The 27,627-nt window shown below is 39.5% G+C and overlaps 1 protein-coding gene and 1 pseudogene across 1 annotated transcript; both read right to left on the minus strand.

Annotated features, from left to right (window-relative positions):
* Positions 1 to 667: 667 nt before the first annotated feature.
* On the minus strand, positions 668 to 4,827 carry LOC150018301 (E3 ubiquitin-protein ligase TRIM22-like; annotated as a pseudogene).
* LOC150018302 (tripartite motif-containing protein 5-like) lies at positions 3,204 to 27,271 on the minus strand. Its single transcript, XM_090264573.1, has 7 exons — positions 26,736 to 27,271; positions 26,068 to 26,163; positions 25,200 to 25,430; positions 7,417 to 7,439; positions 6,248 to 6,348; positions 5,646 to 5,710; positions 3,204 to 5,250 (listed from the first exon to the last, which is right to left on the minus strand). The coding sequence occupies exons 1-7, from the start codon at positions 27,156 to 27,158 to the stop codon at positions 5,194 to 5,196; spliced, it is 996 nt and encodes a 331-aa protein (XP_090120699.1). The 5' UTR covers positions 27,159 to 27,271; the 3' UTR covers positions 3,204 to 5,193.
* Between the last annotated feature and the right edge of the window lie 356 nt (positions 27,272 to 27,627).

A 27,627-nucleotide genomic window follows, 5' to 3' on the forward strand; every position in this document is an offset into this window, starting at 1 on the left:
AAGATCAGGTGCATAGGGAGGGTGGGGCACAGAGGTCATGCTGTCTTCAGTGAAAACCTGCTGAACACTCAGCATGATGTGGGCATGTGCCCTTGGTAAATAACCCATTTTGAAATAGGCAAATGCATTTGAAGTCTTCAAAAACAATTTTACTGAAGCTGAACACAGCCTCTCACTACAATGCCAGCTGATTCACTGATACAGATGGGTTCCTAGAACAGTCACTTAGCAGGGGATGCCTGTATCTCAAGGGGCCCACCCTCCAGAAGATAATTCTAGTTTTTGGGGGGGGGGGTCTCTCATTGTAAAGTTGTCACTCAGGGTACGTATGTTATTATTTTTTTCCATTAACTCTCTGATGAACTTGCTGCATGCTGAGCAACACACGGACATACACTCAGATACTCTTTGGTGGTGGTGAGTGGGGTTGATTATGGATTGACCTGAGATTATGGCTGGTGGCAGAACAGTTTTGCCATGCCTCTTCAGTTCAGTGATAAAGAAAAACATGAATAAATGGGAGGCCAGAGGTGTTATACCAATACTGCTCTTTCTTTAAGAGGGATTAGTTCATTCACTGAGAATTCAGAAAAGGGTAAATGAGTAAATGAGATTGTCTTCTAACTTAAATCAGAAACAGTGCAAATACCAAGAATAAGCAGAAGTTCTAAAGAAGGGAGACAGCAAGGAAGAGATGGTCTGTATTGGGCAGTGAGCTCATGAGCAGAAGATGAACCCCAGGACAAGGGGTGCTACCCAGAAGTGGGTGAGGGGAGAAGGTCAGGAGCCTGATGGGCACAGTCATGTGAGCTGGACGGTTCCAAGGATTGAAATATGAATAAGCAATTTCAGAAAAGTGGCCTTTAGAAAACTTGTAGATGAGTGATCCATGGTTCATGACATTAAAAAATGGACAGTGCTGGTGTATCTGTTTTTTCTTCACTAGGAAAAGACTGACATGACAGGGAGGAACACTCATGGAAAGAGTCAAGGCCTTATGCCCCGGTCAGGTGGTTCAGTTGGCTGGGTCATCATCCCATACAGCAAAAGGTTGCAGATTCAATTCCCAGTAAGGGCACACACCTAGGTTGTGGATTCGATCCCTGGTTGGGACACTACCAGAGGAAACATTATTTTTCTCTCTTTTCCTAATTTCCTGTCTCCCTCTCTCTAACTCTTTCAAATCAATAATCATATCCTTGATCAAGGATTTTAAAAAATGTCAAGACTTTGGTCCTGGAGTTGGAAGAGTCTGCAAAGGCATTATACTCAGATTCATTCTGTAACCCTACAACCCAGTAGTCATTTTCAGGCCTGAATCTAAAATAAACATTTTAATAATTTACATTTGGGTTAAAACTAACCAGGTGTTTTGTGTGTGCATCTATGTGCGTGGGTTTTTGTTTTTCTATTGAAATTACTTGTTTTACTGGATACCCACAGGTAATCTTTCCAGACACACTTACTTCCTACTAATATTTCTCCAAGGAGAAATATTGACAGCCCAAGACATCAAAAGCAGAAACATTACATAGATGTACATTCCTAAACATAAAATATTACCCAACTGTCATTTGTCTCTGACCTGCAGAAATGACAACATTCAAAACAGATTTAAGTAGATTCACCATGAAGTCCACTGTAGAAAAAAATTACACAGTCAGGTAAATTATGTTGGCCATGCATGTCTTGTGACACTGTAGGGAGGAATGTTGGGAACTGACTGGGAGGAACTTGCATTAATGGGTCAGACATAAGTAAATCACTTAAAAACTGTGGATGTATGCATGTTTTGGAGGAACACATGTACCTAAGATCATGAGACCTAATATTAACCACACTTTTGAAAAAAGACTAGAACATGGTGATTTGAGGACCCTGTAAGAACACAGTAGCATTAAACCTCTTTGAGATTGAAATGATAAAAGTTTTAATGATGTTGTTAGAAACAAAGGAGGAAACTGTGATACCTGTTTCTTCTCTCAAGTGGGGACAGGGGACAGTGAGACCTGTGAGGTTGTCAGCTGGTGAATGAGAGGACACTGGGCTGTTCCCATTTAGATATGATCACTCGTTCAGCACAGAGTGTCTATCTCTCCTTTATCCTCATCCAGGAACCTCCACCTCCCCATTTTGCTCTCATACCACAAGAGTTCCACACCCACACCCTTCCCCTGGCTCTTCTCACCATTAGTCACAGGATCTTTTCAGATCCGGGGCTCCTAAACTGTTTCTTCAGAAAAGTTTTTGGTATGATTCCTTAAAAGGCATCAATGTCGCTTTTAACATGTCATCACTTTACTTTAGACTTCCTACAATATAGTGAACATCAAAAGTGAACTCATGACCCACATTAAGTATAAATACTAATAAAATTTATGACTTTTGTTATAGATGACCATTTGGCATTACAACTAGATCAATATAATTACCATTTATTCTTCTACTATGAAGGGGTTTTACCTTATAACATAAAAATAAAGTATTATTAATTCTCCAATATCCTCAGGGTCAAGTGAAAACACTTAATGTCTATGAAAATTAATTTTATGTATCAAATGGCTAAGCCATGGAACCTAGATCTTTGGCCAAACACGTGTCTCAATGTTGCTATAAAGTTGTATTTTAGATGAGATTAATATTTAAACCAGTACACTGAATAAAGTGCATTACCCTCCATAATGTGGATGCTCCTCATCAAACAACTGAGTGCCTGAAGAGAAAAAGAGATAGGACCCCCAAAAGGGGGAATTCTGCCTCCAGACTTGGGCTTCGACATCAGTTCTTCCCTGGGTCTCCAGCCTGCCAGCCTGCACTAAAGAATTTACACTTGTTACCCCTCACAATCGTGTGAGTCAAATCCTTAAGATCTATTCACCCACCCATCCATCCATCCATCCATTTATACTCACGTCCTATTGATTCTGTGTCTCTGGAAAACGCTATTATGGTGTTGAGGAATGGGCTTGTAAAGTCTTAGTGACAAATCAACACTAAGAAAAATAATTGTCCCACATCCCACCCCAGGGAGACAGATGAGTAACCTGAACTTGTGGGTACATAGCACAGCAGAGGGAAGTACAGGCTGTGGGTGCTGAGTTGAAGAACAGACCTAAGTTTGGGCAATATAGACAGATTAGCACTCAGGATAAGGACTTCCCAGTCATTCATTAAGCAGAATGAAAGGTCACTGAGAGGCCATATTGATGAGTATAGGTTATGTGTTTATTCTAATGAAAATATCAGGTCCACAAATGAAGAAACAGGATCACCATTGGGTGATTTCCCCAGATAGCCACACATTGTCCTCGGTCTTACAGGTTAACTTTCCTTGTCTCGAGCCCACCTAAACTTACCCCTGTGGCTACACATCTGCTTCACCGATGTTCCAGGGCCCCAGATACAAGGCATGATTGCTACTTAGAGGTTCAGAGGTTGTGGAGGAGGAGTCCTAGAACTGATTTTCAGAGAGCATATCTATACTTGGTACCCATCAGATTTTTGATCCCAGGAAATTTACTGTCAGTTTACTGAGAGGAGAGTATGACTGGAAGAAACTTAAGTTTCATATTTTTTTCAGCTGAGGGCTCTATTTTGGGGGCCAGGAGCCTCTGCTAAGAAGTGTGCAGACCTTTTCTGTTGCATATAAAATTTCAGGTCTTTCTTTGTAACTAGGTGCTTCATCCTGAACTGGGTTTTCCAGTAAATGAAAAGACGACTCTCCAAGGACATCACATTTGTCCATAATTCGAGAGCCCAGATTATTTCTAGTGAGTCAGAGCATCAGTCTTAATAGCTATGGGGTGACAGGAATGCAGAGGTAAAAGGACAAATTTAGAGATTAATTTCCCCCACTTTCCATGGATGAGCGCTAAGATATAGACATGTGCATACCCATGGAGATACTGGAAATTTCCACCTTGGAATCCTTTGTCTCATTAAAGGTCATGCAAAATGAGGAAGCTGGGAATTCCTGGAGACAATCAGGACTGACATAAGATAATACTTAACCAAAAAGCACTTTTTCTAGCCCTGAACTTGACTGGGGAAGAGTTGAAAATAAAAATGCAAAAAGACATTAGGATCCCATCAAGTCCTGAATGAACATATTCCTCTCCTATGTCATTGAAAGGATGATGGGCTTTTCTCTTTGTTCTTGAGAACTTTCAACTCACTAAAAATGTAAGGCTGACCTGAGCAACAAAATACTTTCCTACACTATTTTTAAGAAATTCCACAATTGTACTTCTTACTCATTGTAGCACTGTGAATAATAAGTTCTTAAAGCTGAGCAAACAGAGCTAATATATAAATTCAATTTCAGCAAAATAAAATTATTCCAGAAAAAATGGGGGAATAAAAGGACTAGGTAGGTAGAAATGTTAGAAACATTTACTTTACAATTAGCTAAAATTTAATGAAAATTGTAATTCTTTCATCAAGTTTTATTTCTTAATAAACTAATATGTATTCTAGGAGGAAAACCTCAATACGACGGGGAAGGACAGTCAGGTAGAGGGTTAACTAACATTTTTTGGTTTAGTTTTTATTTCACAATCATAAACTTAACTGCAATCCAGCTAGACTTGGAAGGGGTAAGGAAAATATGGAATGCAATGAGGTGAGGCGAGAGCATGAAGATTACAGAACATTTCAAGCAGATGAGGGTGAAGGGGTACTCTCCTGAGCTTCAGAAGGAATGGTCTGGTGGTTAAGATAAAACACAAGTCAAAATTATTGGAGTTGTTCACAGTCAGTGATGGTGATCTTCTTGCTGATCTTGCCATTCCTGGACCGATAGCGCTCCATGACTGTCACACCATCCATGTTGTCTTTCACTTGGCCGAAGACCACATGCTTGCCACCCAGCCACTCAGTCAATGCAGATGAAAAACTGGGAACTGTCTGTTCAGTCTAGCATTTGCCATGGACAAAAGCCAGGACCTATGTGCTTCAGGATGAAATTCTCATCAATTTTCTCCCTGTAGATGAACTTGCTGCCTGTGCCATTGCGGTAAGAAGTCATCACCATGGCACATAAATCCTGAAATAATACTGTGAAAGCAGGAACCTATATAACCAAATCTTTCCACCCTGGTGATCACAGCACGAGTTTTCTGTTGTCTTTGGAACTTTGTCCGCAAACAGCTTGAAGGAGACGTGGCCCAAGGGCTCACTGTCGGCAGTGATGTCTTAGAAGCCGGTGAAGTTCAGGTTGTATTGGTGCGGGAACGGCCAGGGCTGCGTTATCTGCAAGGTTAATTTCAAGAGATTAGAGGAGGAATATTCTGACAAATCATTAAATTCAAACTGATTCTTTAACCCTATAACCCAATAGCTATATTTAGGTTGATAACTAGAGTTAACAGGTCTACAACTGTTGATTTGTTGTGTCCTGTTAAATTGTGTACCAAAATTCAGCTGACTGAGGTCAGAGAGCCCATTGTTGTCAGAAACCAGACTGCAGTCATGGAACTGATTGAGATCAAAGGGTTTTTCACCATATACTCCAAGAGCCAGGCCTGCTTCTCTGACACATCCACCTCCCAGTAATGTTTCCCTGCTATGATAACCAGTACGCCAAGTACAGCAGAATCATTGTTGTGATCTGTGTTATGTAGGCTGAAACAGTACTTATATCTCACATTTCTCGGATCCACAGAATTGGCAACATTTTGTTTGCTCTTGCGATGGTCCGGGGTATTGTGAACTGTAAGAAAAATTACAGGGTTGCATCAGGGACACGATGTACCTTTATTTGTGACATTGTGGGATTTTGAGAATAACATGAGTAGAAACTGGGAAGAACTCATTTCTCTTCTTGCAAATAGGTATAACATTGCTGAAGCACAATATGTATGTGTGTGTTGGAAAGGGACTGTGGGTCTTAATGGACCTAATAGGAAACACAAAATTAGGAAAGAAGTGGAGGAAAGACACTTCATGATACAGTGATTTATCCTTACCCAAATAGTGGCACATATCTTTCAGTTCTAAAATGATAAAAATCCATATTAAATATAAGAACAGGGGGAAGACTGGGGGCTATGTGAGGTTGTAAATGGAAAAACGAGAGGTGAACAAGACAGCTGGCCACTTTTCATTAAATATGACCACAATATTAGCACATAATATTCATGCTCCTTTGTCCCCTCTATGCACACCTAGGAACTGAACCCTCCTCCCTCTGTAACCCCCACCATCACAGGAACCCCCACAGTCACCCACTTGTTCAGTAATTGCTCACCATTAACCGCTTGCAGCAACCCACTCAGGTCAGGAGCTTGGAAACCTCTCCTATGTTCCTTGGAGATAGTTCTTGGCTTCTTCAGAGTGAAGGTCTTAATCCTAGAGGTGACAAATAAAGATCCCCACACCTCTGACTTTTTTTCTCTCCAAAATACTGATTTATGTCTATTTACCCCTTAAGTACTTGAGCCTCCGAGCCTCCTTCTGTGGACCCCTGAGAAAGAAGAGTGTAGACTCCTGACCTTGGAGCCAAAGAAATGTGCTCATGCCTAACTTACAGTACACTCTGTGTGATCTTAGGAAGGATGTGACCTCTCAAAAAAGCAGTTTATTTCTTCCAAAATGAAGACTAACCTCCACCTCTCTTACTGCCTGGAATCATATAAAATACATGAATTTTTTAAAAAAAGAAAACTCTGGTTCCTTAAAACAAAATAATGTGGGGAAAACTCACTGAATGGAGGTAGAGGGATATTACATGAAAGTGAGGTTGCAGCACTAGGCTTTTAGTTGTTTGAGATCTATCAAGTGAGGGAATACTGTCTGGAGGGATCAAGACCTTTAAAGTCTGTCACGTTGGTGTGCAGATTTAGAAATAAGGATGCTGCCCTTTCATTCTGGCTTCAGAAGTGCATGGTCAAGAGGGATCAATTGTTTGCACCAGGCCAAGATATTCTTTATGATTTAAGTTTGTTTTTGAAAAATAAAGAGTACTGTATGGAAAGATCTGGTTCCTTCTATTCCCAAGGGAGAAATGTAAATATAAGAGTCCTGTCCAATTCTGGGTGCTCGGTAGGTAAAGCAGACACAACCTATCCACAATAGATCAAGCAGCTGTGAAATATGGGAACCTGAGTTAGGATCAGGCATGCTGGGTGAATAAAAATTATGAGGTCACATGGGTCTGATACTGCAACATCTTATCTCTAACTGCTACTGACCCAAACTCGCAACTTCCCCACCTAAATATCACACTATAGAAACCGGTCCATTCTCAATAGTTAGAGAACACTCAAGCTGTGATATGTGAACAGACATTGAAGATGAAACTACACCCAAATTTCCCTGCCCTGAGCAATATTTTATTCTAATTAACTACCAGATAACTTTAATGGCTTGAAACCTCTTCACAGCACAAAAGGACCATCTCTGGTCTCCCATACATACCTTTCCATGATGCCATTCACATCCTAGGAAGAAAAGAGGAAACGAGTCAAGAAGTAATAAGTCTTCCTCACTTACAAAGCTTCACTTCATCTCTACCACCCCCTGATGTGGTGGGACTAGAGATGGGCCCAATGTGAGAGCCAACAAGTAAAGACCCAAGTCAATCATTCCAGAAGACTCATATGAAGTATCCAGGTTTCCTAAAAGGTACAAAAAGCTTTCACCATGTGAAAGCAGAGTATGAGGTTTCTACTTGGACATAAGATATACTTAGGAGGAAAACATGAGGCCCATAATATTTTCCCCTTGTTCATAAGGCACTTCATGATATGATTTGAATAATTCATGGCTTGTTCATTTATTCAACATGAAAGTAAAGTGATGTACTATTACTTGTCAAGCATTATGCCATGATTGGGAGAATCAAAGATGAGTAGTTACAGTATTCCTCAATAATTTTCCATAACTTCTGCTAAGGGTACAAACAAAAAAATGTATTAATGTAGGCTTTTCTCAAGTCTCTTCTCACTTTATACACTATCTGTATTGACCTATCCACTCCCTAAATTCAACACGTGCAATTGACTTCCAAGTGTTATTTTTATATAATTTTGTCTCTTAAATGCAGGGTAATATATTCCCTAGTAAAGAAGCCCAGGGAACAGTAACTTAGTATATTTCATATATACCATACTCTTCACTACATTTTCTCCTCCCTTATATCCCTTTGTCCAAGTTACTAATATCCCCTTAGTCACTGTCCTAAATACCACAATATTTACCTGCTTTTCAGTCCCTACCAAACCAGTTTAGTCCATGTCGTTATTAGTTTTTAATAATCTGAACTTATTTATCATTATAGATTTATTTCTTTGAATTTATATGTACCAATATATTTGGTATCCTTTATTTCAGATTAACTTCTTCCATGATATCAAAAACTAGACAAACTGCTGGGTTTATACACACACACACACACACACACACACACACACACACACACACACACAGAGCTGATTTTCTCTCTGTGTTAGGGCTTTCTTGCTGTATGACAAAAAACAATTAAAATTGAATAAAGTAGAGAAAAGAAATTTAGGGGACAGTTCTAACTTTAATCAAAGCTTAATTCTGAAGCTCAAACATTGTCATCTGGACTTGGTTTATGTCATTCTCCAAATTCTATTTCTGCTTTCTATATTGACTTTATTTTCAGTTCATGAATAAAACATGAATCTCCTCTCATATATTTCTGAGAAAAAGAGATCTTGTTTTCCAAGTTATGTCAAATAATTCTGTAATGTGCATGGCACCAGCCTACATTGAGTCAAGTGCTCATATTATAGCATTACTGTGTTGTTGCTGGAAGAATATAAAGCAATGTTGTAGGAGGCAAGTATACATGTTTTACTGGAATTAATTTAGTATTAATCTGAAGTAATCATGACAAAATAGGATGTATGTTTTAATTATAAAAGCAACTACCACAGAAATAGAAAATAGTAAAACCTAAAATGTTATACTAAAAATATCTCTATAACTCAAAAGAAGCTTGTCAATGAGAAAGAGAACAATGAAAATTGCAGGCAACATATACAAGCAAATAATACAATACATATTAAGTAGAGCTACAACAACAGTTACATTAAATGTTAGTTTTAATCCACCAATTAAAAGGCAGAGATTGTTGGACAGGAGGAAAAGCAATTTCAATTATTGCTAAGTACAAGAGATATATTTTTGATTCGAAGGCACAAATATGGCAAAAGTGAAATGATAGAATCTGGTCAAAATGGTGGAGTAAGTAAATGCTGTGACTGTCTCCTACCACAACCACATGAAAATTACAAATAAATTATAGAATAACTACCCTTGAGAATCACATGAAGATGAGCTGAACAGAACCTCTATAACTAAGGATATAAAGAACCCACCTCGAGACTAATAGGAGGGGTTAGACAAAACTGGCTGGTACCACACTGTTCAATGAAGGTTAAGGAATAATAGGATTATCTTGTATGTAGAGGTATCACCTGAGAAAGAAGTCCCAGCCCCACATCCAGCTCCTCCACCAGGAGTACCAGCACTGGGAAGAGGAATTCCCATAATATCTGGCTGTGAAAACCAGCACAGACTCAGTCCAGGTGAGATGGAGGGCTGCTGCAAAACCTGGTATCTTCTTAAAGGGCCCTAGTACAGCGTCACTCCCTCACAAACACTCGTGCTAAGCTCCAGAGTATGTCCGGAAGCTTGCAAAGTGCCAAAGACATACAGGGAGACAATGAATTGTCTGGCTTCAGGTGGAGGGCTGGAGCGGCAACTCCACCAGGGCCTAAAGTGCCAGCAGGCACCATTGTTCTCTTGTGCAGACCTGCCCCCTATACAGTCAACAGATGCAAGCCAGGGCCAAATCTGAGTCTCCATTAACCAGGATAGCACCACTCTTGCCCCATCCTGGTGATTCTCTGAGAGACCCTACTGCACCCAGTTCAAGACTCTGACTGAATCTCTTTCAGAGGGTAAGCCACACAAGTGAATGGCTTGCCAACCCATCCAGCAAACTTTCCTAATCTCTCAAATGTCCAACCCCAAACAGCAATCAAGACTCCACTACAAGAGAAGGATGTACTCAGCACATACAAAGGGTGCACCTTGAATACCCAGCTTAGATGATAGGGGACGCTGTACTACTGGACCCTACAGGACACCTACTACATTAGGCCATGCTACCAAAACAGGAAGTCATAGTAGCTCCACCTAATATATAGAAACAAACACAGGGATATTGCCAAAATGAGAAGACAAAGAAACATCACTCAAATGAAAATACAGATCAAAACTCCAGAAAAAGAACTAAACAAAATGGGGATAAGCAATCTATCAGATGCAGAGTTCAAAACACTGGTTATAAGGATGCTCAAGGAACTTAGGACTCAACAGCTAAAAAATATCCAGTCAGAAACAAAGAATACACTAATTAAAATAAAGAACAATTCAGGGGGAAATACAGTAGAGTGAATACAGCCAGAATCAAATCAATGGTTTGGAACATAAGGAAGCAAAAAATAGTCAGAACAACAAGAAGAAAAAAGGATTAAAAAAGAAAAAGAATACTATAAGGAGCATTCCAACATTCACACCTTAGGGGTGGAAAAGGAGAAGAGAAAAACAAGAAATTGGAAATCTATTTGAAAAAATAATGAAAGAAAACTTCCCTAATTTGGTGAAGGAAATGACATGCACATCCAGGAAGTACAGAGTCCCACAAAAGATGGATATAAAGAGAACCACTCCAAGACACATCACAGTTAAAATGCCAAAGGTTAAAGATAAAGAGAGAATCTTAAAAGCAGCAAGAGAAAAGCAGTTAGTTACCTACAGGGCAGTTCTTATAAGATTGCAAGCTGATTTCTCAAGAAAAATCTTTGCAGACTAGAAGGGATTGGCAAGAAATACTCAAAATGATGAAAAGTGGGAACCTACAGCCAAGATTGCTCTACCTAGCAAAGATATCATTTAGAATCAAAGGGCCGATAAAGATTCCCAGACAAGAAAAAAACAAACCATTATTATAGGAAATGTTAAAGGTACTTTTTTAAGAAAAAGAAGATCAAAGCTATGAACATTAAAATGGCAATAAATATATATCTTGATAGATATATTGATTCTAGGTGGGAGAGCTCTACCTAATACACAAAGGGAAACACAGGAGACTGTCAAGTTGAGGAGATAGAGAAGTATGGCCCAAAAGAGGGAACAGATCAAAGTTCCAGTGAGAGAACTGAGCGATGAGGAGATAGTCAACCTAACAGATGCAGAGTTCAAAACACTGGTGATAAAGATGCTCACAGAGTTGACAGATATGCTTAATTATGGCAAATGCATAAAGGAAGAAGTGAAGGCTAAGCTAAGTGAAACGAAGGAAAATCCACATGAAATCAATGGTGAAGAGAAGGAAACAGGGTTCAAGTCAATGATTTTGAACATAAGGAAAAAATAAACAGTCATCCAGTACAGAATGAGGAAACAAGAATTGAAAAGAAATGAGGAGAAGCTTTGGAATTTCTGGGACAACTTTAACTGTGCCAATATCTGAATCATAGGGGTGCCAGAAGGAGAAGAAGAAGCGCAAGAAATTGAAAACTTAGTTGAAAAAATAAGGGAGAAACAAGATGGCGGAGGAGTAAGTGGAAGCTACACTAACTTCCTCCCAGAATTAGTCTGGATTTACAACGTAATTTTGGAGAAATCATCTGGAATAACCAACCGAACACCAGCTGGAGAGAAGTCTTATAACCACGGAGAGACAGAAAAGGCCGCTACATCACAACGTGACCAGTAGGGAGTGTGGAGACGCGGAAGGGGCTGGCTGGCGTCACACAGGTAGCAGCTGAAGGGACTGAGAAACAGCTCAGCAGCCGGGATTCCCCCTGAGAAGGGCAGGGTCTAAACCCCCAGCTGAGCTTCCCAGCCTACAGCAACAGAGTGAAAAGTAAAATAGTATCCAGCTGAGAAAAGCGAAAAGCCACAGGGTTTCTTGCTAGCTGGAGAGAAACAGCTGGAGAAAAAGAGCTCTTAAGCGGATCACATACAAAAATATTCTGCCCCCACTTACCCTGGGCACAAGCAGAGGGAAGACAGAGAGGACAGGAAATGCTTGGGGAGAGTTTGGTGTGGTGGCTTTGAGGGGAGAGCTGGGGAAGCGGCCGGCCGGGTCCCAGTGCTGACTCATCCCCAGTGCTGCAGGCAGACCATTCCCGGCCAAGTGGCATCAGCCTGAGGGGAAGCAAAAGCCCTGCCTACAGGAATTAAGCTGCCACACCCACAGTTCTTAAGCCTGACGGCTAATCACAGATTGAATAGATTAACAACTAAAGGAGTCAGACAAAGGCAGTAGATCCCTGGAAGTCTCCAACAGGTTGCCTAGGCCCAGACTGGTACACCAGGGGCAGATCCAGGAAGTGCAGATCATTCTAAGAAGCACCAACAAACAATAGGAGTCACAAAAATGGGGAGACAGAGAAACAACCCCCCATCGAAAGGAAAGGTAGAGTCCCCAGAAAGAGTGCTAAATGAAATAAAGGGGAGCAAACTATCAGATATGGAATTGAAAGCATGGGTTATGGAGAAGCTCAATGAGCTCAGCAGAAACTACAAAGAACTCCAGAAAAACTACAGTGAACTCCAGAAGAACTATAAGGAACTTACTGAGAATTATACCAGCATCAAAAAGGACATGGAAGCTATCAATAAGAGCCAGGAGGAAATGAAGAATATGATCTCTGAGTTGAAGAACACAGTAGAAGGAATTAAAAACAGGCTAGAGGAAGCAGAAGATTGGATCAGCGAGCTGGAGGACAATGTAGACAAAAACTCACAGACAGTGCAATGAAACGAAAAAAGACTGAACAAGACTAAAGAGGCTCTAAGACAGCTGCAGGACAACATGAAACGTAATAATATCCGTATCATAGGAATTCCAGAAGGAGAAGAAGAAGAGCAAGGAATAGAAAACCTCTTTGAAAAACTAATGACAGAAAACTTCCCTAACATGAAGAGAGAAAGAATCATGCAAGTCCAGGAAGCACAGAGGGTCCCAATGAAGATGAACCCCAACAGGCCCACTTCAAGACACATCATAATTAAAATGCCAACATTCAAAGACAGAGAATCCTAAAAGCAGCAAGAGAGAAACAACTAATAACATACAAGGGAGCTCCAATAAGGCTATCATCAGATTTCTCAGCAGAAACACTACAAGCCAGAAGGGAATGGCAAAATATATTCCAAGTAATGAAAAACAAAGGCCTACAACCAAGAATACTCTACCCAGCAAGACTCTCATTCAAAATGGAAGGTGAAATAAGGAGTTTCCAAGACAAAAGAAGGCTAAAAGAATACATCTCCACCAAACCAGCATTGCAAGAGATGCTAAAGGGTCTGCTTTAAGAAGATGAAGAAACAGAGAGAGACAGAGAGGAACACGAGTACAAAGGGGGGAAATGACAACGAATAAGTACTGAAAGAAAGAAGGAACTTCTACCACTTGCAACAACATGATTGGAACTAGAGAGAATTATGCTTAGCGAAATAAGCCAGGCAACAAAAGAAAATTACCTTATGCTATCATCTTTACAGGAAACTAATGAACAACACAAACAAATGAGCAAATTTGAACCAGAGATATGTAAACAAGGAATAAACTAACAGTAACAAAGGGGGAGATGGGAGGGAGAGAAGTGGTAAGAAGGGGAAGGGTCTAGTCAAAGAACGTGTATAAATGACCCATGGACATGGACAACTGGGTGGAGACTGAATGTGGAAGAAGGAGGGGCAGGGTGCAGGGAAGCAAGAGGGGGAAAAAAGTGAGACAACTGTAATGGAAAAACAAACAAACAAAAATTTTTAGTGGGGGGAAAAATAAAAATATAAAGAATAGAAATGCAAGTTCAGTGAATATTAGAAGGACAAGGATTTTCCTTCACACTGTATATATTTTCTCCCTATCTGATCCCTCCAGAATTTGGCATTCTAAAGAAGTAAGTAATGACCTAAGTTTCTTTGCATAAAACTAATAAGACCAGTTGTTAATAACGATTTTTTTGACTAAGACTTTGACTGGAATGTCATGCCTAAAGGAGACATGCTTGGGCTTTGGTTGTTACCAAAAAGCCCTGAGCAACTGGGACTGACTTTCAAAGGTAATAAAAGTCCACGAGATAAAAGGCCTGGTACCTTGGATGGATGAGCGGTCCATAGCAATCTTTCCAGGGAAGGAATGAAGGTTGTTTTCCTGAAAGATGGCTAGAAGGGACCTTAAGGCACAATGGAAAACCAGAAGGACTTGAAAAAGACAGGTGTTTACAGGCAAGTCTGAATGCCAGGTATGTGGCTCAGCTTCTGTGCCCTGAAGGGCAGACTGAAGGTCACCCTAAATGTTCCTTGCGTAAGTTCCAGCAAAGCAGAACTAAAGATGATAAGTGATCATTTTCTGCTCTTGTTGTGTTTATGCAAATGAACAGGATAAATTAAAAATGAACTTAATGCAGTCCCTTTAATGACAAGGAGGGTAATCTTAGGGAGAAAAATCACGATTCAAAGAAGATCACAATGCCCAGTGGTAGACTATAAAGTAGTGCAGCTAACCATCTTTAAAGTTTCTTTTAATTTAAAATTCGTTTTCATTTGAAAGTTAAACTGTGTCTGTGGCATTATCAAAGATGTTTAATTTACAGGCAAGAAGAATGTCAAATGCCTTGCAACTGGATGTCTTTCCGATAAGACAGTCCTACAGATTTAGAGACTTGTATGTGGGTTATATTACATAAATTAACATGTGTTTTCTGTTTTCAAAGGGCATAAGCCTACGATCTCATTACCTGAGTGATTGTCTGTACGTATAGGCCTCACTTAATCCTGTCTGCATTGCTGCCTCCTGAGACTCAATGGTTTGGCTGAACTAAGTGGCTGGGTTGGTGAAGAACGGGGTGGTCTGTGGGCTTCACTTTAAAACTGGTTTCTCTTTTCTATCCTAATGGCTTGGACAGAAAGAGCCCAGAGGCCTGAGAGGGGGGAAACCTAAAATATTTCCCTCAGTCCAAACTAAGTATAATGGGCAAAAGGGTTTTGGACAGGTGAGATGTACCTGGCATACCTTCCTCCAAAGAAGCCCTTCTTTTCCCTAATGTGGGACATTGAAAAATTAATACCTGTCTTTTGTCATCTAGTGGTTACGGATTGAATGATGTCCTTTAACCCTGTTGCCCCCAGAATACAACAAGGATGCCAGCCTGTTAAACCAAGCATGCCGTTGTCCAGAGACAGCCAACCAACCTGGAGTCTGCATGATCCTTCCCCTTGTGGGAAGGCCACCCTCCCCTCCACATCCCAAGTCTTATTTGGGATTTCTTGACCCAAGGGTAGGTAGGACGACTACCATGTCCAGCTTGAAGCAGCTAGAGGAGCTCGAGACCTTCGTCCATTGTCCTTTATAAGATTGTAAAGGGTCTTAAGTCTGAGAGGGAAGGATTGTTATTTTTTATTGTTAAAATATTTAACTAATTAATTAATTATTTTTTAAAAAAAGAAGAATAATATATGAAAGGGTGAGGCAGGAGAGCTTGTATGTGCGACCCATGGGCATGGACTTGGGGAGGGGATTGTTGGGGAAGGGGGGTGCTGGGCGGAGGGGAGCAAAGGGGAAAAAATTGGAACTATTGTAACAATATAATCAATAAAATATACTTAAAAAAAAAGAAAAAATAATGAAGGAAAACTTCCCTAATTTGGCAAAGGAAATAGACATACAATTCCAGGAAGCACAGAGAGTCCTAAAGAAGCTAGACTCAAAGAGGACCACACCAGAACATATTATAATTAAAATGCCAAAGGTTAAAGATAAAGAGAGAATCGTAAAAGCAGCAAGAGAAGAGAGTTACCTAAAAGAGGTTCCTATAAGACTAGCTGCTGATTTCTCAAAAGAAACTTTGCAGGCAAGAAGAGACTGGCAAGAAGCGTTCAAAGTGATGAAAAGCAAGAATCTACAACCAAGATTACTCTATCCAGAAAAGCTATCATTTAGAATGGAAGGGCATATAAAATGCTTCCCAGGTAAGGTAAAGCTAAAGGAGCTCATCATCACCAAGCCATTATTATATGAAATATTAAAGGGATTTACTTAAGAAAAAGAGGATCAAGACTATGAACATTAAAATGACAACAAACAACTATCAACAACAGAACCTAAAAAACAAAACAAAACAAACAAACAAACAAAAACTACGCAAACAACCAGAATAGGAACAGAATCATAGGTATGGAGATCATTTGGAGGGTTATCAGCTCGGGGGTGGAGGGGGCAGGGAAGAGGGAGAAAAGGGGAAATGATGCTGGGATTAAGAAGCATAAATGGTAGGTATAAAATAGACAAGGGGAAGTTAAGAATAATATAGAAAAGGGTGAAGCCAAAGAACTTACATGTACAACCCATCAACATGAACTAAGGGGGGTGGATTGCTAAAGAGAAGGGAGGTACTGGGTGGAGGGGAGCAAAGGGAAAAGAAATTTGGACAACTGTAACAGTATAATTAATAATTTATACGTTAAAAAATAAAAATAAAATAAAATATTCTTTTAAAAAAAGGTTGACCACACACACACACACACACACAAACAAACAAAAACAGTGATTCTAAGAAACAAACTAAGCAAACAAGAACAGAGGCAGAATCATGAATATCGAGAGCATTTTGATGATTGCCTGATGGGAGAAGGTGTGGGGGAATGGGTGAAGAGGTGAGAGGATTAAGAAGTACAAATAGGTAATTATAGAATAGCCATGGAGATGTAATATATGGTATAGAAAATGGAGTAACCAAAGAAATTATACATATGACTCATGGACATGAACAATGGTGTGGGGATTACCTGGGGAAGTAGGTGGTGCTGGGTGGAGGTGGGTAATGAAGGAAAAATTGAGACAACTGTAATAGCATAATCAATAAAACATAGTTAAAAATAATAAAAAGTAAAAAATAAGAACTCAAAAAAATAAAAAAGGAGAACATTACTGTGAGTAGTGTAGAAATGAACGATTCTAAGGAATTATAATTAACTTCATGTTTACAAATCTGACAACTTGCGATGGGTAAATTTCTACAAAAATTATCAAAAACTTACTCAAGAAGAGGGTCCAAGATGACAGAGGATTATGTGGTAGTTACACTAACCTCCTCCCAGGACCAATCTGGAACTACAACTTAATTGTAGAGAAATCATTCAGAATAACCAACAGAACAATAGCTGGAGAGAAGTCTTATAACCACAGACAGAAGAAACTGCTTCATCACAACAGGCTTGGTACAGAGTGCAGAGGAGACATGAGAAGGCTGGCTGGACTCTCATGGGTGGAAGCTGAAGTGCTCAGGGAAATTTCAGCAGCTGGGAGGTTCCCTGTGAGAAGTGTGGGGTCTAAACCCCAAGCTGGGTTCCCCAGTTTACAGCATCAGCGCTGGAAAGAAACCCAGTAACATCCAGCAGTGAAAAGTGGCAGTGTTTCTGTCTGCCAGGAAGAGATGGCTGGAACCACAGAGAGCCTTTTAAAGGGCCAACACATAAAATTTCATTGGCAGCCACTTACTCTGGGCTCCAGCAAAGGCAGGGCAGAGTGGACTAGAGACGCTTGAGTAGATTTTGGGGACAATGATTTTGGGGAGAGAACTGAGGGAGCAGCCACTAGGATATCTGTGCTGAGTCATTCTCCATACTGCAGCAGCCATCTTGCTCAAGGAAGATCACTCCCCTCCAAGTGGCATCAGCCTGAGGGGAAGCAATAGTCTTGCCAGCAGGAATTACTCTGCTCCACCCATTGATTTTTAAGCCTGACTGCCGATTACAGATCAACTAGATAAACAATGGAAGGAGACAGCCACAGACTATGGATCACTTGTAGTCTCAAACAGGCTGCCTAGGCCCAGACTGGGACACCATCTGACAGCACCAGAGGCAGATCCAAAAAGAGAAAACAGTAATCACTAGATACTACTGAGATGAATTCCACTGCAGTCTTCTTCATGATTTGCATTATTTTCTCTCCTCCATAGCTTTTTTACATTCATTTATTGTCCTTCAAGTTTGTGCATATTAAATCACTAGTTTTTATATTATGGTTTATTTCAAATCTCATATTTTTCTCTTCCCTTCTCTTACTTCATTTTACCTTTTTCCTCTTATTTTTGTTTTAAATTTTATTTTCTCTCTTGCTGACTTGTTTCCATTCCTCACTCTTACTATTTCTTCCCTCTCCAGCCTGTCAAAACAATTTTTCTTCTCATTAGTCATCTCACATGCTATTTCCCATTTTTAAAATGCCCTTATTCTCTTTCCACCTTTATCAATCTTTGCTTGTTGGTTGTGGATATGGTTGTTGTTGCATTTCTTCAATTTTATTTCTAGATCTTCATTATTTTTATATTTCAAATCTCAAATTTTACCATTACTCTCTCCTACTCTATTTCACCATCCTGCTGCCATTTCTTTTTTTCATTTTAAATTTGAATTTTTCCCTGTCTTCACCTGGTTTTCATTCCTTACCCCTAGTATTCCTTCTCCCTCTATCATCTCAAAATTACACCCTTTTCCTTTAGACATCTCTTAAGCTTTTCTTTCTTTCTTGTTTTACCTCTTATTCCCATTGCACAAATATTAATCTTTGCTCACTGGTGTTGATAGTGCTGTGGAGGATCTTTTTCTCCAATCTGGGTTCTATTTTTTTCTTTTTATTTCTCTCTCACTATAGATTTTTAAAAAATTTCTATAATTATAAACTTCTCTTACTCCATTCCACCATCTTCCCTCCCTTTTTTATTTATGATGTAAATTGTACTTACTTTCTCTCAGTGACTCATCCCTACTTCCTACTCTACCCTCTCAAAGTCATTTTTATATGTTAGTTATCTCATATTCATTTTTCCTTTTTTATAATAGTCTTAATATATATACACCTTTATTAATAATAGCCCTTTGCTGTTCATATATGATTGTGAGTGGGGTTATTTTTGTGGGCAAGGGTTTTGTTTGGTTTTGTTCTGGTAGTACCTGTACAACAGCATACAAGACATGGTGGGCTGAGTGGCTCAATCAGCCAGCTGGAGGGAAGGTCCCACCAAAGAATGACCCATAAACAACCAAAACCCAAGTACAATCAGAGAGCCTACATAAATAGCATGAAGGACATCCAAAAGCATCAAGTTCAGGCAATTAAGGAGACTGCACCCCTGAATCCCTCAAGTTTCCTACCACAGAAGGTTACACCACTAAGAGAGAGCATCAAAGCAGATCAATATAAGAAGCAGAAATAAACAAGAAGAGTAACCTAAAATGGGGAGACAAAGAAACAGCCCCCAATCAAAAGGAAACCAGGAGTCCCCAGAAAGGGTGCTCAATGAAATAGAGGCAAGAAAACTATTAGACACGGAGGTCAAAATAATGGTTATAAGTATGCTCAACAAGCTCAGTGGGGACTATAATGAACTCCAGGGAAGCTATACAGTAGTCCCTCTCTATATCGCAGTTCACTTATCGCGGCCTCACTGTATTGCGGGATTTAAAAAAATATTATATTTAATTATTTATCGCGGATTTCTCGCTATATCGTGGGATTTTGCAGTACTGTATACATATGTTGTTAAAGTTATGTAGGTTTAAGAGTGTAGAATATGTTTAAGAGCATAAATAGTGTTTATAAAAGTGTGGAAAAGGTTAATAAGGGAGCGGGAAAGGTTAATAAGGGACTGGGAACAGTTTATAAGTGTGTGGGAAGGGTTTATAAAGCCTTAAAATATATATAAATACAAAAATAAATATAAGGTTCCTACTTCGCGGATTTCACCTATTGCGGGGTGGTCTAGAATGTAATACCTGTGCTAAGTGAGGGAATACTGTAAGTACTGTGAACTATGGCAGCGTGAAAAAGGACAGAAACTAACAGTAAAAACCAGGAGGAAATGAAAAAGACAATTTCTGAAATGAAGAACATAGTAGAAGGAATTAAAAGCAGGTTAGATGAAGCAGAGGATTGAAACAATGAACTAGAGGAAAAAGTAGAAAAAAATTCCCAGACAGAGCAACAAAACAAAAAAAGACTGAAAAAGAATGACTAAGTTTTTAAAAAGCTTTAGGACAACATGAGACATAATAATATCCTTATCATAGGGATAACAGAAGGAGTGAAGAGGAGCAAGGGATAAAAAACTTGTTTGAAAAGTAATGACAGAAAACTTCCCTATCTTGATGAGAGAAAAGTCACACAAGTCCAGGAAGCACAGAGGATCCCAATGAAGATGAACCCAAAGAGGCCCACCCCAAGACACATTATAATTAAAATGGCAAGATTCAAAGACAAAGAGAGAATCTTAAAGGCAGCAAGGGAGAAACAGCTAGTAATATACACCATAGCTCCATAAGGCTATCAGCTGATTACTCAACACAAACACTACAGCCAGTAGGAAATGGCAAGAAATATTCCAAATAATGAAAAACAAAAGCCTGCAACCAAGACTATTATAGCCAGCAAGACTTTGATTTAAAATGGAAGGTAAAGAGTTTCCCAGATTAAAAAAAAAGGCTAAAGGAATGCATCTCTACCAAACCAGTATTGCAAGAGATGCTAAAGGGACAGCTTTAAGAAGAAAAAGAAAAAGAGAGAGAGGAATACAAGTTCAAAGGTGAAAAATGGCAATGGTAAAGTACCTATCAATAATAACCTTACATGTAAATGGCTTAAATCTTCCAATCAAAAGACATAGGGTAGCTGAATGGATAAGAAAACATAGCCTGCATATATGCTGTCTACAAGTCCAAACAAAAGATCTACACAGACTGAAAGTGAAGGGATGAAAAAAAAAAAATTTTAAGCAAACGGTCATAAAAAAATGCTGGGGTAGCAATTCTTATATCAGACAAAATAGACTTCAAATACAGGTCATAGCAAGAGACAAAGGACATTTCTTAATACTTAAGGGAAGAATCCATCAAGAAGATATAACCCTTAAAAACATAAATGCACCCAACATAGGAGCACACAAATTTGTAAGGAAAATCTTGGAGGACTTCAAGAATGATATTGCCAGCAACACACTCATAATAGGGAATTTTAACACCCTATTGTTAATGATGGATAGATCTTCCAAGCAAAGAACAAAACTCTAAATCAAATGGACTTAATTTTTATATACAGAATCCTTTACTCCAAAAAAGCAAAATATACATTCTTTTCAAATTCTTATAGAATGTTTTCAAATATAGACCATATGAGGGGGACATAAAAAAGCCTCAACAAATTCAAGAATATTCAAATCATATCAAGCACCTTCTCAGATCACAAGGACAGGAAAGTAGAAACCAACCTCAAGAAAAAAACTCAAAACATTCAAATTCATGGAGATGGAATAGCATGCTATTAAACAATAAATTGGTTAACAATGAGGTCAAGGAAGAAATCAAAAGGTTTCTGGAAAGAAATGAAGATGAACACACAACAGCCCAAAATTTATGGGACACAGAGAAGGCAGTCCTGAGAAGCAAGTTCATAGTAATACAAGCCTACCGAAGAAAGATAGAAAAATTTCAAATAAATAACATAACTGTATATCTACAAGAACTAGAAGAACAACAAACAAAACCCAAGCAAGCAAAAGGAAAGAAATAATCAAGATCAGAGCAGAATTATATGACAGAGGGACTAAAAGAACAATTTGAAGGATCAATAAAAACAGAAGCTGGTTCTTTGAAGATAAACAAAATCAACAAGCCTTTAACCACACTCATCAAGAAAAAAAAGAGAGGACCCACATAAAAAAATCAGAAAGAAAGAGGAGATACCACAACTGATACCACAATAATACCAAGTATTGTAAGAAATTACTACAAACAACTACATGGCAAGAAATTTGAAAACCTGGGAGAAATGGACAAATTTCTAGAAACATAATCTTCCAAAATGGAATCAAGAAGAAGCAGAAAACCTGAATGGAATGATAACTAGTGAAATTGAAGTAGTAGCCAAAAACCTCCCCTACAAAAAAGCCCTGGACCAGATGGCTTCACAGGATAAGTTTACCAAAGATTTAGGGAAGAGTTAACTCCTATTCTTCTCAAGGTATTCCAGAAAATTCAATAAGAGGTAAGACTCCCAAACTCTTTCTATGAGGCCAGTATTATCCTAATTCCAAAACCAGGTAAAGACACAACAGAGAGAAAAACCTACAGTTCAACACTGCTGATGAACATAGATGCTAAAATCCTCAACAAAATATTGGCAAACTGGATCCACCAATATATTAAAAAGATCATACACCATGATCAAATGGGATTCATCCCAGGTACACAAGGATGATACAATATTTGCAAAACAATAAAGGTAATACACCACATGAACAAAACAAAAGACAAAAATTACACGAGCATATCAATAGATTCTGAAAAAGCATTTGATAAAGTTCAGCACCCATTTATGATAAAAACACTCAGCTAAGTGGGAACAGATAGAGCATACCTCAACATAACAAAGGCTGTAGACAAGAAACCTACAGCCAATGTCATATTCAACAGGCAAAAACTAAAATCTTTCCCTTTAAGATAAGAAACAAGACAAGGGGTCAACTTTGCCCATTTTTATTCAACATGGTATTGGAAGTTCTAGCCACAGTGATCCGACAAGAAGAAAAAACAAAACGCATCAAAATTGGAAAGAAGTAAACAGTCATTATTTGCAGATGACATGACAGTGTACATAGAAAACCTTATAGGTTCCATTAAAAAACTACTCAACCTAAAAGTGAATTTGGCAAAATAGTGGGATACAAAGTCAATATTCAGAAATCGAAGGCATTTTTGTATACCATCAAAGAACTATCAGAAACAGAAACCAGGGGAAAAAATCCCATTTACTATAGCAACAAGAAAAATGAAATACTTAGGAATAGACTTAACCAAAGAGGTAAAAGACTTGTACTCATAATACAGAACACTGTAGAAAGAAATTAAGGAAGGTACAAGTAAATGGAAGCATATATCGTGTTCATGGATTAGAAGAATTAACATCATTAAAATGTTCATAATACCAAAAGCAATCTACAGATTTAACACAATCCTTATTAAAATACCAATAACTTATTTCACAGCTCTAGAACAAATATTTCAAAAATTTATATGGATCCAAAAATAACCTTGAATAGCCTCAGCAATCTTGAGAAAAACAAAGGAAGGATCACAATACCTGATATCAAACTATATTATAAGGCCACCATAATCAAAACAATCTGTTACTGGCATAAGAACAGATACATAGATCAATGGAACAGAATGGAGCCCAGAAATAAACCCAGGTCTCTATGGTCAATTAATATTTGACAAAGGGGGCAGGAGTATAAAATGGAGTAAAAATAGCCACTCCAGAAAATGGTGTTGGGAAATTTGGACAGGTACATGCAAAAAAAGTGAAACTAGACCCCAACTTACACCATACATCAGAGTAAATTCAAGATGGATAGAAGACTTAAATTTAAGCCGTGACACCATGAAAGCCCTAGAGGAAAGCATAGGCAGTAAAATTTCAGATACCCCAAGCAGCAATATTTTTACCAATATATCTCCTAGGGCAAAGGAAATAAAGGAAAGGATAAACAAATGGGACTATATCAAACTAAAAAGCTTCTGATTGGCAAAAGAAAACATCAACAAAATGAAAAGGGAGCCTACCGTATGGGAAAACGTATTTGCCAATGATACCTCGGACAAGGTTTTGATCTCCAAAATATATAAGAACTCATATGATTCAGCACCATGAAGACAAGCAATACATTTTAAAAATGGGCGAAAGATCTGAACAGAGATTCTCCAAAGAGAATATACAGATGGACCACAGGTATACGAAAGGATGCTCAACATCACTAGCCATCAGAGAGATGTAAATTAAAACCACAATGAGATACTACCTCACACTGGTCAGAATGGCCATCACTAACAAATCAACAAACAAGAGCTGGTGAGGATGTGGACAAAAGGAAACCCTAGTGCACTGTTGGTGGGAATGCAGACTGGTGCCGCCACTGTGGAAAACAGTATGGAATTTCCTCGAAAAGCTAAAAATGGAACTGCTTTTTGATCCAGCAGTTCCACTGCTGGGATTATACCCAAAGAAACTTGAAACACCAATTCAAACGAACCTATGCACCCCTATGTTCATAGCAGCATTACTTACAACAGCCAAGTGTCCATCAGTAAATGAGTGGATCAAAAAACTGTGGCACATTCACACAATGGAATACTATGCAGCAGAAAGAAAGAAATCCTACCTTTTCCATCAGCATGGATGGAACTGGAGAGCATTATGCCAAATGAAATAAGCCAGGTGGTGAAAGACAAATACCATATGATCTCGCCTATAAGAGGAACCTAATGAACAAAACAAACAAACAAAGGAGCAAAACAGAACCGAGGCATGGAAACAAGGAACAGACTGACAGTGTCCAGAGGGGAGGGGGGTGGGGGCAAAGGGAGGAGAGAAGAGGAAAGGTCTAGTCCAGGAATATGTATAAATGACCCATGGACATGAACAACAGAGTAGGGACTGAGTGTGGGAGTGGGGGTGGGCGGTGCAGGGGAGAGCAACTGGGGAAAAATTGGGACAACTGTAATAGAACAACAATAATAAAAAAGAAGAGAAAAAATATCTAAGTAAAAAAACTCACTCTAGAAATATTAAAACACTTAAGAAAACCACATACAATAAAACTTATTTTAAACCTTTCCAAAAGCAAAAGGCCCAGAATGAGATGAATTCACTATTGAATTTATTGAATAAATAAAGAATAAATACAAATCTGTCACAATTGTCTCATTCAGAAAATAGAGGAGAAAAATCTAAACTCATTCTCTGAGGGAAAAACAAAACCAACATTCTTGGGTCATGAGGAGGTAACTGAAAAGTGTTCTAGTCTAGATCACGGATATAGGGGTTTATGGAATCATATAATCAGGCACAAAATATCTTCTCCCAGGCAGATTTTTGCACTGCAATTGATACATTAATAAAAACAAGATTTTCTCTTGTTATGTATGTATTCAGTTATTTCTACAACCTCTAAAATAGATGCAGGGAAAAGTTACTGCAAGACCACGGGAACCTCAATGTCACCACCAGAAAGAGCACAGCCACACAGCAGAGCAGGAAATTTAGTCTTCATTTTTCTCAAGCTCAGATGCTGGGGCTTCTTCCCAAGTCTTACCTGCAGCATCTTCATCGTTGACCCCTGCAAACGATGCTCCAGATCCGAGATGAGATCTCTCAACAACTGGGTTTGCTGTACCAGCTCAGTCTCAGACTGTTTCAGGTTATAGAAAATATCCTTCTCCTCCTTCTCCAGCTTTTGCATCTCTTTCTGCTCCTCACTGTCCAGGATGCCTCTTAGTTTTTTAAAACAATCTTGGACACTTTGCATCTCATTTTGTAGCTGAATCTTCAGGAATGAGAAAGACACACAGGGAGTCAGGCTATCAGGCAGAGACTGGGAGCCAGAAAAAGAAGTATTTTATTTGGAAGCTCTCATACAGAAGAAAAATGGAAGCAGGGGAGCAATTTGGGGTGGGGAAGGGGCTGATTTTTTGTATTATATTTTCTCTTCAACACACTCCAAAATAAATGGCCTCAAGTCTGCATTATTGAAGCCATCCCTGAAGCAAAATAGGACACCCGGTTGTGGCTCAGCTTTCACACAGCTGCCCAGGATCTCATGCCTCCCTGCATTACTCCTGTCCCCAAACCCCACCCTTGACCTAACACTGAGCACCGAGGACAGACCCATGAACCACTGGAAATTGTCTTCCCGTGGAAGAGTAAAAGGCTAAAAATAATGACAGAAATGAACACAGAATTCACTGGCCATCCTCACCAGAGAGTCTCTCTGAGAATCACTAACCTACAAATATCTGTTAATTTGTGACAGGTTCTATTTCAGCCCCACCCCTACCAAGAAAAAGATAAAGAATGGCTAATCAACGACTTTGGGCATATTGACTGTAAGGAACAAGAAGGACTAACACCCAAAGTCCTGCCCATATTCTTGTCTAACTCTCTCAGGAAGAGTCTCCTCCTACCTTCCAGGAAGTTCTCTCTTTTTTGATGTCAGCTGCGAACTTCTCAGCTTGCTGCTCCATTCCCCTCAGCCCACGCAGATCTGCCTGCAGATGTTCCTATGAAGGAGGAATCACAGCAGAGTCGAGCTATGGGCTTCCTCAGCCTCAGAATAGAAGACAAATGGGGAAAAAAGTCAGGCTGCTCTCTGAAGAAACTAGAGTTTACAGGAACTAAGAAACAGTAATTAAAATTTGTGACTTAAAGAAAACCTGATATGGTGAATGTTTTCTTTAAGACTCAGGTGATAGAAGTGACCATTCCCATGCCAGGAGATCACAGGATTCTTTCTCTTAGAAGAAGAAACCTGATCCTGTAGCAAGGAAAGAACTTAGGTCTTGATCCAGTCAGCTGCCCACTTACCACTCCTATTCAAAGGCGCAATGACAGTTTTGCTTGGGCACCAAACCTCCACTTATTAGCACAAGATACAAAATAGCTACTCTTGTTTGAGTCTGCTCATGATTTTCTAATTGTGCTGAATGCACAGAAATGTCCCAGCCTTGGAAGGTGAGCATAGGGAGAAACCTGATCACAGGCCTCAGGGCTATGGTGCAAGGTCAATGCCAAGCAGAGATTTCTCATTAAGCGCTATTTTCTGCCCTGTCTTTACCCCATCCTTGTCTGTTACCTGGTACTGCTGGGCTACCTCCTCCATGAGGAATGTGTGGTGACCACGGTGCTCTTGAGATCTCTCGCAAAGCCAGCAAATGAACTTCCCATCCTCCTTACAGAAGAGCAGGAGTTTCTCTCCATGGCGCACACAGAGATCTCTCTGTTGCTCTTCCTCTGGACTCAACTGGACTTTTTGAAGCATTTCCACTATGTTGGCCAAATGTCGATTAGGCCGCAGGTTCACAAACTGGTAACTGATTCGGCACACAGGGCAGCTGCTGTCTCCTTCTTGGCTGCCCACGGACTCCTTGTTGTTTGCAGTGATGCAGGCTTTGCAGAAGCTGTGCCCACAGTCCAGGCTCAGGGGTTCTGTCAGGAGTTCCAAGCAGATGGGGCAGGTCACCTCCTCTTTGATGTCCACCAGGATTCCTGAAGCCATTGCAGCTGCTCCCCTGCTCCTATCTGTCCTAGTCTGAGGCTCCTCTGGCTCACAGATTTCTGCCAGATTGGAAAGGTAAAAGGGGGCAGGGTAAGAAAATAAGAATAAGAGATGCTAACTGTAGAAATCAAGGACAGGGCAAGAACAAATATTGAAGGACAAAAAGGAAAAGGTAGACAAAGAAAGGAGCTTGGTGAGCTGGTAAAAAATAAATTTTGTAACAATTTTAATTACTCTTAGTTCATTTAACATGACAAATTTCATTTTTATCTGTGCAATGACTGTTATTATCCTTTACTTTTACAGGACAGAAGGACTGCCTGAGCCTTTCTACCAAGATCCTTGTGTGACCCAACATCTCATCCGCTTCTTCTTTCCCACGGACAAAACATATCCTCAATGATGAAAACACCAGACCACTTATGTGTCTGAACTTATACACCTGCTCTTCTCTCAGCATGCAGTGCTG

This window comes from Furipterus horrens, unplaced genomic scaffold (genome assembly GCF_987537825.1).
Source record: "Furipterus horrens unplaced genomic scaffold, mFurHor1.1.pri manual_scaffold_2, whole genome shotgun sequence".
Lineage (NCBI taxonomy): Eukaryota > Metazoa > Chordata > Mammalia > Chiroptera > Furipteridae > Furipterus > Furipterus horrens.